The sequence below is a fragment of the Solea senegalensis genome, unplaced genomic scaffold, assembly GCF_019176455.1.
Source record: "Solea senegalensis isolate Sse05_10M unplaced genomic scaffold, IFAPA_SoseM_1 scf7180000015588, whole genome shotgun sequence".
In the NCBI taxonomy this organism is placed as follows: Eukaryota; Metazoa; Chordata; class Actinopteri; order Pleuronectiformes; family Soleidae; genus Solea; species Solea senegalensis.
Window position 1 is genome coordinate 1 of NW_025321374.1, and position 10,543 is coordinate 10,543.

At 44.1% G+C, this 10,543-nt stretch overlaps 1 protein-coding gene across 4 annotated transcripts; it reads right to left on the reverse strand.

The window, feature by feature from the left end:
• Positions 1-20: 20 nt before the first annotated feature.
• On the reverse strand, positions 21-8,831 carry LOC122762358 (tyrosine-protein kinase STYK1-like). 4 transcript variants are annotated; one of them, XM_044017554.1, is made up of 10 exons: positions 8,660-8,831; positions 7,297-7,355; positions 4,163-4,429; positions 3,326-3,562; positions 2,352-2,548; positions 2,122-2,202; positions 1,442-1,656; positions 1,278-1,318; positions 240-284; positions 21-172 (listed from the first exon to the last, which is right to left on the reverse strand). In XM_044017554.1, exons 2-10 carry the CDS (start codon positions 7,352-7,354, stop codon positions 117-119), a joined length of 1,197 nt encoding a protein of 398 aa, XP_043873489.1. In that variant the 5' UTR covers position 7,355; positions 8,660-8,831; the 3' UTR covers positions 21-116. The 4 variants fall into 4 exon arrangements, with proteins under 4 accessions (XP_043873489.1, XP_043873488.1, XP_043873490.1 ...); XM_044017553.1 differs by lacking the exon at positions 21-172 and having other exon boundaries at positions 179-284; positions 8,666-8,831; XM_044017555.1 differs by lacking the exon at positions 21-172 and having other exon boundaries at positions 179-284; positions 2,367-2,548.
• Positions 8,832-10,543: the final 1,712 nt, after the last annotated feature.

A 10,543-nucleotide genomic window follows, 5' to 3' on the forward strand; every position in this document is an offset into this window, starting at 1 on the left:
TAGGGCTGCAACTAACAATTACTTTCAAAATCGATGAATCTATTCATCTATTCAACGGTGCTTTATAAATCTATATGGATTATTGATCAATCATTGAGTACTTTAGTTTGGTCTTCTTACAGGGTGTTGGAGCATGTCGGTGGTCGACTGAGATGCTTCCCTCTTTGCAGATGTTTGGTCTTCTTACAGGGTGTTGGAGCATGTCGGTGGTCGACTGAGATGCTTCCCTCTTTGCAGATGTTGCAGAAGTTCAGCCGCCATCAGCTCAGCAAACGGTGGGTCGCCTGGTAATGATAGTGATCATTTCAACACTTAAATGTTGTCCAGCATGATTCTGTCATTTGTTAAAGAGGAACTAAACCCCTGTTCTGAAGCTGACTCTGCCCAATGCCTGATTTTGAAAATCTATATACCCAATATAGCACGATCGAGTGACAGCAACCGCAAATGTTGGCAGCTTGCTGTGGTGTTTCCAGTGGCAGCTTAGAGCTGCATTTAGTGTGAGACACACATTTCAATAAGTTTCCACACTCACACACTCACACATGACATTCCCCACGCTGAGAAGTGATCAAACTTCACCGCACGTAAATCACGTAATCTATGAATCCATGATGCGAAGGCAGATTGCTCTACGTAGTTCATTCATACAGCTGTCTTGAATTAGTGACCAATCAGCCAATCAGAAAATAGTATTCACTGTTGCTGGGCAGAATGGACACGCTCAGGTCAGCCAAGTTCCACTTCACTGCCGCTGTCTCACATCTGTCCGCTTCCACAGCTGGAGTCAGAGACAAGTTTTTTTTGTGGTTCTTCTTCTCGCAAAGAAATCCACTTTAAATGTTGTAAACACAACAAACAGAGCAGTGTTTCTACAGAGCGAATAAACAGGAGCACGCTGACGATGTGGTGTCGTCACGGGATCTTTTATTCTGAAAAGTAAACCGGATGTTTTATTTTCCTACTTCCCCTCCCGCTCATGCTGAATTTATCTGCCAGAAATATGAGTGCTGCTATCCACTATGAGCCCCGCCCCCCCACTGCTGTGTCTGTGGGGGCGTGGCTAGAGGAGGTTTGGTGACGACAACATGGGAAGAACCAGCTAATGGGAACATTCATATGTAATGGGAGGTGTTTATCCAGAGAAGGCAGTACATACACACATTTAACACAAAATACGTCATTCAAATACTTTACACAATACTTTTAGTTTGAACCTGAACAAAGTGGTTTAGGGTTTAGTTCCTCTTAAGTAACTGAAATTACAGAACACTCACCCAGTGAGACCATTTCATAGAGGAGGATTCCAAAGGACCACCTGGTTAAAAAAAGAAAACAGATGTGTCGTTAAAAGTTTGGTCTCACGTTAAACATTTAATGTCCTTACTGGGTCAAGAAATTGGAATGAACAAAAACATCGTCTATGGATCTGGACACTCACACGTCGCTGCTCTTGCTCATGGCTCTTCTCGCCAGGACTTCTGGCGCCTGCCACTTCCTCATCTCCATGACGTCCACCTCCCCCAGAGAACCGCCCCGCGCTGTCCTCCGGTAAACGGAGCCCAGACCCCACAGCTTCACCGTCAGGTCTCCACCAACCAGGACGCTGCGAGCCCCGACGTTGCCATGAACGTAGCCTTTACTGTGCAGGTAATCCTACAGTGTGATGAAGAGGAAGATGAGGACAGTTTGTGTGTGTGTTCATATGAGGTCCTGAAACTGCTGAGAACCAGCCTGAAATGGATGCTCAATAAAATGCTCACCAAATGAAATCTATGCCCATGTTTTTAAAAGACTTTTCCAACAAGAAAACTTAGTAAACCACTCACTCGCCCACACCAAACCTCATAGAGCAAATCATCACACACACAGGAGTTGTTGATCCACTGCTGCCTCCGTCACTAAGGTCTAATGTCTGTGTCACTGATTTTCTCTGTGGGAGAGTTTTTCTTGTTCACTGTTGGAAAAGTTTGTCCAACATTTGGAGAATAGATTCTTATGTGGACTTAAGCTGATTTAGATTCAAGTCTTTTGGTAAGTGGTTATCATGTGTTTTTCCTCCTGATGAGTGAGAAATGTGTAAAGATGCAGAAAAAACTGATATTTAAGGGAGAAACTGACCAGAGCAGAGGCCACTTGTCCGGCCATGATGAAGATCCTCTTCTCTGTCATGTCACATGACGACCCTGAACCTGTGTTGTCCTTTAGTAACACGGAAGAAGAAAGGTTTAATGAGACCAAGTATGGACACTACGTCCCTTCAGTCGTATGATACACTGTCCCACACTGTCCCACACTGTCCCACAAAGCTGTAATTCCTCTTATGCCCAGAGTATTTCAAAGTTTGGTACCAGATGAACCTGCACCTGTCTACATCTCCACAGGAAGCCCAGCAGGTCTCTGTGACGCAGCTCCTCCATCACTATCATCAGGGGCGGCTGCACTGAGACCACGCCCAGCAGCGCGGGCAGGAAGGGGTGTGGCCCCAGTGCAGAGACGAAGGAGGCAAAGTTCAGGAAGTGCTGCTTCTCACTGCTGGTTGCTGTTTCTGCGTGGGAAAGAAAAGGTAGGAGTATTTGTGTTGGTCCCTAGTTTTTAGGTCCTTGCCCGTCCGTTCAAACTTATTTTGAGCACAATATCTTTAGGATATCTTAAGGGAATCCTTTGAGACTCAAGGATGTAGTGGTCGTTGGTGTCAAAGGTCAAGCTCAGAGGTCAGAGGTCACAGGGTGTTTTTTTTTTCCTCTTCTGGATCATTTAAGTTTGTTTTTTTTAATCTATAAAATATTCTTAAACGGTTAAAAATACTACTACTATTATATTTATAATATCCACTTCCAATATTTATTATTATATTTTTTCTTTATGGTAACTCTGTAACAGCCTTGAAACTCCTGGATGATGCAAGTACACATTTTTTTATTATTTTAATGATTGCTAAATATTTAACTGTACATTTTTGGTTTATAATAGTTCTTTCTAGTTTCTTTTACACGGAACATTTGTTAAAACAATCTTCCAGTCTAAAGTATTCACTCTAAAGAAGGGAATGAGAGTAAAGCTGCAACTAACAATTTCTTTCGTAATTAATCCATATTCACGATGAATCGATCACTTGTTTTGTCCATAAAATGTCAAAAAAAGTTGATCAGTGTTTGTCAAACCTGGAAATGATGATGTTCTCAAATGTCTCCACAAACAAAATTCATCAGTTTTAAAGATTTTAAAAAGATTTTATGGACCAAAGAAACCAGGAAGTATTCACATTTAAGAAGCTGAAAAATCACAGAAACTGCTTTTAATGAAGTTGTCGGTGCATGTTTACCTTTGAGGACTCTCAGGACCACGTCCCTGTTGTCCATGCGTCCTCTGTAGAGCGTGACCGCATCATTAGCTTTGATGTAGACGGACAGAGGCAGAGCCGTGACCTGGCTGAAGGCTCCATGGTGCCTCTCTGTGGTCACCTGCGGTGGTGCGCTCACGTTCGGCTTCACGTTCTGCTGCACTGGCTGAACCGACAAGGGCAGCACTTCATGTTCCAGCGGGTTCAGCCCAGGGGGCGCTGTTGGGATTAAATATTAGACGAGCGTGTGATAAAACAGTTTAAATGTTTAATTTACAGAAAACGGCGTTGATCCAATACTGTTCACAATCACTGGATTAAAAAACCTGAAATAACATAAATACATCGCTGAGAACAGACTTAGGGATGAACTGTATCTATATTTTTTCTGATATCTGAAATGTCTATATATCACAACATCTAAGTCACAATACAATACTATCATATTTAATTATCATCACTAGACTCAAGTAGAGCTGCAACTAACGGTTATTTTCATAATCGATTAATCCGTCGATTATTGACATAAACTATCAGAAAACCTTATAAAATGTTGATCAAACCTGGAAATGATGATGTTCTCAAAATGAGAAAAAATCCAGAGCAAAGAAATGAAGAAGATACTCACATTTGAGAAGCTTAAACAAACGCAAATCTTATTTAAAACCAATGAATCGATTATCAAAACAGTTGTCGATTGATTTAGTAATTGATTAATAATCGATTAAACGAGGAATTGTTTCAGCTCTAGACTCAAGCCATCATCATAATTCCTCTAATAATCAGGAAAATCAAATCAGAATGTTTGTGCTGTTTTACCGTCGATGCCCTGTAGGTGGGGTCTCTGCGTGTGCCTGTGCGATGACACATGGTGATGACGATGATGATGCTGCTGACGACGATGATGATGATGATGATGGTGGTGGGGGTTGCTATGGTGATGATTGTTGTTCTGAGGGGCTGTGATGTGTGAGGGTCTGCGTTCAGGACAGTACTGTCGCAGAAACACGAAGAGTAAAGTGACGAGCGTGAAGAAGAGGAGCAGCGTGGGGACGATGATCACCGCCTGCAGGTGTGTCCTTGTTACTGCAACACAGAGACAGAGAGAGTGTTAGAGTTTCACAGCCTGTCACTGTGGAGGGGGACACATTTCTGACCTTTGAACTTTGTGTCAGTATAAATTCTAGGGCTGTAATCAACCAAAGAAATTCTTGGTCGACTGAAGCCCTGAAAATCAAAGTGTTTGCATCACGTGCATCTGCACAAGAACACACACACACACACACACACTGAACACAGGAGCTGAGCTGTGAAACTGAGCTGATGTTGTTGGAGCAACATAACACAGACAAGTTAGCTTAGCGTTTTCATTTGACATGTCATGTTTTTAGTCGAGCTGTGATATGAAAACTTTGCATTCAACTTTTTTCCTGCCATCTGTTTTTGTAAAACAAATGCCACCACACGTCGCCGCGTCGCAGGCACACACGCCGCACACACGCACAGGCGTCGCACACCGCCAGCTGGCGTGCACGTCACAGACGTCGCAGGCGCGCGCCGCACCGACAGCGTCACACAGCGTGACAGCGTCGCACCGTCACGCACAGGCGCCGCTTACGTCGCCGCACACGCGTCACGACGCCTACGCCACAGGCGCCGCTGCGCTGGCGCGCACGTTTGCGCACACGGCGTCGCTTACCGCCGCATTACGCCACAACCGTCGCCACACGCCTGGCGCCGCACATACAAGCGCTACCGCGTCACAGGCGTCGCACGCGCAGCGCGCACGCCACAGCGCGCGACACATCACAGGCGCGCACGTGAAGCGTACGCACGCACACGCCAGTGCGCCTGCTACAGGCGCCGCCGCGCCGCACGCTACAGAGCCGCGTCACGCGCCGCACACCATACCGCGGCGCCGCGTCGCAGGCGTCCGCACACGCGTCGCACACATACAGCGTTACACGCCACGCTGGCGGCGCACACGTCAGGCGTCGCTACGTCACAGCATGCCACACGCCACGCCGGCGCGCGCACACGTACAGGCGCGCAGCCAGCGTCCGGCGTCGCTACGTCTGGCTGCTCGCACAGGCGCTACAGCGTCAGGCGCGCAGCGCGGCGCGCTACGCTGGACGGACATCGCCACATCGCTTCTAAGCTGCCGCGCTGACACGCACACGTCACAGGTCGTGCACGCTGCGCTACGCTACAGCGCACACAGGCGTCTACAGGCACACAGGCGTCACACGCACCGCGCCGCCCGCACAGGCGCTACAGCCACACACGCGCACGCCACAGGCGTAGCGCACAGGCGCCGCATTACCGCCAGCGCACGCCACAGGCAGCGCCACGCCACAGCGCCGCACACGCCACAGGCGCACGCCAGGCGCGCCGCATACCCAGCGCACTCGCATTACGCACAGTCATCAGTTTAATCCCAGCGTGACTGACTGATGACATCATTGTCTGTTGTCTTTTCAAAGTAAAGGACACGCTTTCGACTGAGGTCCATTCATTTACTGCCGAATCATGTTTTTATGAAAACACTCAAACCTTACACTTCCAGTTTAACTCAATTACTGTTTTCATTCAATAGGGTAATCTGATTCTGCCCAACTGAAATAATCCGAAATTCAATTGATTACACAAAGTCAAATAATCTGATTAATTGAACAAAAATTGCACTTGCTGAATCAATCTGATTTAAAATCTCTCAGTAATCTGTTTTCATCCTGCAGGGTAATCTGAATACATACACCAACAATATTCTGATTACACCAACTGAAGCTATGTGAATACATTCCTCTGAATAATCTGATTGTGCACACAATTTGAACTCCCTCAGTAATCGGTTTTCTTCCTGTAATCTGAATACATCATCTGAAGTAATCTAAATACTTTCCCCAGAATAATTTGGTTGTGCCCACTGAAATAATCCGATTATAAATAACTGAACGAGATGCACTCAAATGATCTGTTTTTTTAAAACCACTGAATTAATCTGAATACATTGCACTGATAGCCGTAATCTGATTATATAGAGTATATGCTAACTGGATCAGATGCACTCAATAATCTGGTAATAATACACAGATTATTATTATTTATGAGACAAATAGAAATATTGATTTGATTTATAACCTGATATATATATTCATATAGAATGATGTAAAAAAAAACAACAACCTAACATATTATGATAGGAACTATCCCTTTAAGCCCTCTCTGACTTTTAACACAATTCTTGGGGCAGACACACACACACACACACACACCCTTGTCTAACATGATGACAATGCAGTGTAAAGACTGTGAAGGCCCTGGTTGTGTCACGTGTTCAGGTGTGGCGACACAGCATCAATCATGTTTCTGTCATTTCCATGAAACACACACAGAAGCAGCTCTCCCTTGTTTCTCCGTCACATTTGAAATATGAATGGTCATTTTGTTATTATGTAACTTAAGTATCTGTACTTAAATCATAGATCAATACAGAGTTCACATGCAGCTGCAGATAGACCGATAAACCCGTGAACCCTGGGCCAATAATTAAGCCAATATTTGTCACTTTTTGAATAACCAGCATTGGTAGATTATTCATTCATTTATTCATCAGCCAGTATACAGATACTATATAGAAGTTCACTGCATTACTTATTTTAGGGAAAATAACAAGAATAAAACAACTTTTAAAAGTTTTATATTACTGATAGTGACAGGTTTGGCAAAGAAAGAGAATCAGGATTTTTAAGATAATAAGAGATAATTGAAGACGGAGATTAAGACACAATTATTTTGTTAAATAAATAAATGAACATGTTTGGTCCATAATAGAAATAATCTGCAGATGAAAACCAGAGGGAATATGGAGCGTGTGAAACACTCTCAGGGAGGGATGAGGAAGAGTGAAAGGGTAGGAGACGAGGATTAGGGATCGAGGGTGGTGTCCTTACTACAGAGGTTGTCGTCGGGTGCACACGGATCGTCGTCCTCTGTGGAGTTGGATGACATTCTGCAGAGAAGATCAGTGTTACTATGAGCGGGAGGAGGAGATCAGTATTACCTCTGCTCAGCACACACACACACACACACACACACTTGATCACACCTCTACTATTAGATGCATGTTTGCTTTAATCTGCACTTTTAGATTTGACCTCAGAGCAGGAACTAAAGTTCTGTCACTGATGGAGAAGAAGTGCCACCTTTACTTTTACTAGCAATTAAACCTAATTAGAGCTTAGTAATGATTAAATATTTACACGTATACACCCATAGGAGGTGTTAGTGTAGCTGTCAGCAGAGCGAAAGGCAAAGTGAATAATGACTGGTTTAGAGAGGCTAATGTAACTACAGAACCCGGTCCTGTTTCTGACTGACATCGATCATAATCACAATCATATCATCTGACCTTGTTTCTCTCCTTGGATTTGAAGAGTTCTGACAAAACTCAGGTTAACGTGACGGCGTTCTCGTCGTGTTGCCGGCGGAGAAGCTTATGACGAACGTACGACGCCTTCATGTTTCATGTTGTAATAATGCAACATCATCCGCCGCTCTTTAGACAATGGAAACATCTAATTTAAGAGTGTGTGACACACACACACACTCCCACACACACACACACACCCTGTGGTATGAAGTAAGCATTCTTGTGTACAGTACAAACAAAGCATTATCACTAACCCTAACCTTAACCAGTTCCTTACAAGTGAGCTTCTGCCTCATTAGGACCAGGTTTTGGTCTTCTGGTCTTGACAAGGTCAGTGTTTATGACAGGTGCTAAAGAGATAGCACACACACACACACACACACACAGATACACGGTGTGTATGTCACTGAACCAGTTTAACTGCATTGTGTTTTCACACATGAACCTGCAGTTCTGCCGCATCAACACAACAAAAGACACACACACACACACAGAGAACAGACAGACGCACATACAGAGTGGGAACACACACACACACACACACTTGTGTAAACACATAGAGAGAATAGACACACACACAGAACAGACAGACACAGAGTGAGAACAGACACACACACACACACATAGAGAACAGACAGACACACATACAGAGTGGGAATAGACACACACATACACAGAACAGACAGACACAGAGTGAGAACAGACAGACAGACACACACACTCGTGTAAATTCACGTGTAAACTAAACACACACAGACACATTAAATGTTTTTACAATGTCACATAAAACAACTTTTGTTTAATGTCTCACATGAAATATTGTGATATTGTGAATTTTACCCCACAGTTTCACACTTAAATTTTATAATTATTTAACGTCTTACCTGGACCTGGACGAGCGTTCAGGGTTAGGGTTAGAGGTCAGGGGTCAACCTCGTCTCCAGAACATGCGTCGTTCCTGCCGCAATCCACGCAAAAGTGCGACTTTACCAAAAACCAAAGTCACGTCCGACTGCTCTGTTTTCATGTTTTCCATGTTTTCTCACTGTGATTTTCACACACACACACACACACACACTCTGTCTGTCTGTTTTCTTTTCACCACCAGCTCACTTTGTTCTCTCTCTCTCACTCTCTCTCGTCCATCTGCTCTTGCAGGTTGGCCACACCCACTAACACCTCTCACCTGCTTACACACACAGGTGCAGGTGTTTGTTCTTCCTGTTGTGATGATGATGTTGATTCCACTTTGTTTGTGGTTGTGACCGATACTGATGCCGATATGACAAACTCTAGTATCTATACTGATATTAGTGTGTTACAGTCATTTATGAAGGTATGAACACATTTGTGCCGAGTCATTTCAAAGAGACAATTATCCAGCTGTGAAACATGACTCAGCTAGAATTATTGTGACGAATAGGATTTTTGGCTTTATTATATGTACGATATCGGCTCGATTCCCATCCTTTGTTTGATCCTGGAACATTTATCTCTATTTGCTTGTCTGAAATTGCTGACTTGCTAATTATTGCTGTTCTTTTTTTTTAAAGCTAAACTTAAACATCCCTGTGTCCTTAGTCGTCATTTTCTTCTAATAGTTATTTCTGATTCATGTAATGCTGCACTCCACAGTTCAAAGTTTGATGGTCTTCTGATTCTTCTTGTTCTTCTGATTCTTGTTTGTTTTCTTCTGATTCTTCTGATTCTTCTTCTGATTCTTTTCCTTGACAGGCAGTAAACTCAGAGGTGTAATGCTGCCACAGTTCAAAGTTCTTTGTCACATTTTGAAGTTTTTCTAATGATAATTCTGTAATTACAAAACTGAACAGTTTTAGTTTGGTTTTGTTAGTGAGATACTGTTTCTTTAGTTCAGATTTCTCTCAGCGTGTCTGGATGTCTTACCTGTGCCAGTGATGGACGGTGGTTTGTCCTAAACACCTCATTTCTTTTTGAATGTCAGATGTCGAGTGTTTGGTGCAAAATGTCGTCATTTTTCAGTGAAAATTCACAGGGATGAACAGGAGTGAAAGTGTGTGTGTGTTTGTCTCTGTGTGTGTGTGTGTGTGTGTGTAACCCCAGCTGGAGCTAGTTTAAACCATGTCAGCGTGTGTGTCCAGCACAGTCGGTCCTGGTAACGTTGAGACCGACGGTGAGTGCCCGGGTTTATTTTTGGGTCAGTGACGGTGTGTCAATGGCCGCAGATGCGTCAGAAAGGAAGGCTCTGAGATACAAGCAAACCCTGGTCAGTGTCTGTCTGTTGTTCTGTCGTCTGTCTGTCTCTCTCTCTGTCCATCCGTTCTCGGTCTGACTGGTGTGTTTGCATTCCTGTTGTCGTGTTCCGTACCTGTAGTGGAAGTGCAAACTGCATGTGCATGAATGAACGTGTGTGTGTGTGTGTGTGTGTGTGTGTGTGTGTGTGTCTGTCTGAAAACCATTCAGCAGCTGTATAACAGGGTCACACACACATGGTCGCAACAGGTGTTTTAGACTCAATGAACTTCCTTCACCGCGATCACGGCCTTTTACACACACACACACACACACACACACACACACTCTCAGCCAGCCACCTGTTTACTCTCCTCTCTGCACCTTTTTTATGTTCTCAATGGTTTGAACATGTGTCTTGACTCTGACACGTGTGTAACGTGTGTTTACATGTGTGACACTCAACAAGCCACGTACTGTAGAGTCACAACATGTACTGTAGAGCCACGACACGTACTGTAGAGCCACGTCACGTACTGTAGAGTCACGTCACGTAC

What these genes read in the sequence shown, in the direction of transcription:
- LOC122762358 (XM_044017554.1), bottom strand. Translation starts at nt 7,354, where the DNA reads ATGTCATCCAACTCCACAGAGGACGACGATCCGTGTGCACCCGACGAC. An exon ending in CCACCTACAGGGCATCGACG is followed by an intron (nt 3,563 to 4,162) that starts GTAAAACAGCAC and finishes TAATCCCAACAG; the next exon opens with CGCCCCCTGGGCTGAACCCG. An exon ending in ATGAGCAAGAGCAGCGACGT is followed by an intron (nt 1,319 to 1,441) that starts GTGAGTGTCCAG and finishes TTTTTTAACCAG; the next exon opens with GTGGTCCTTTGGAATCCTCC.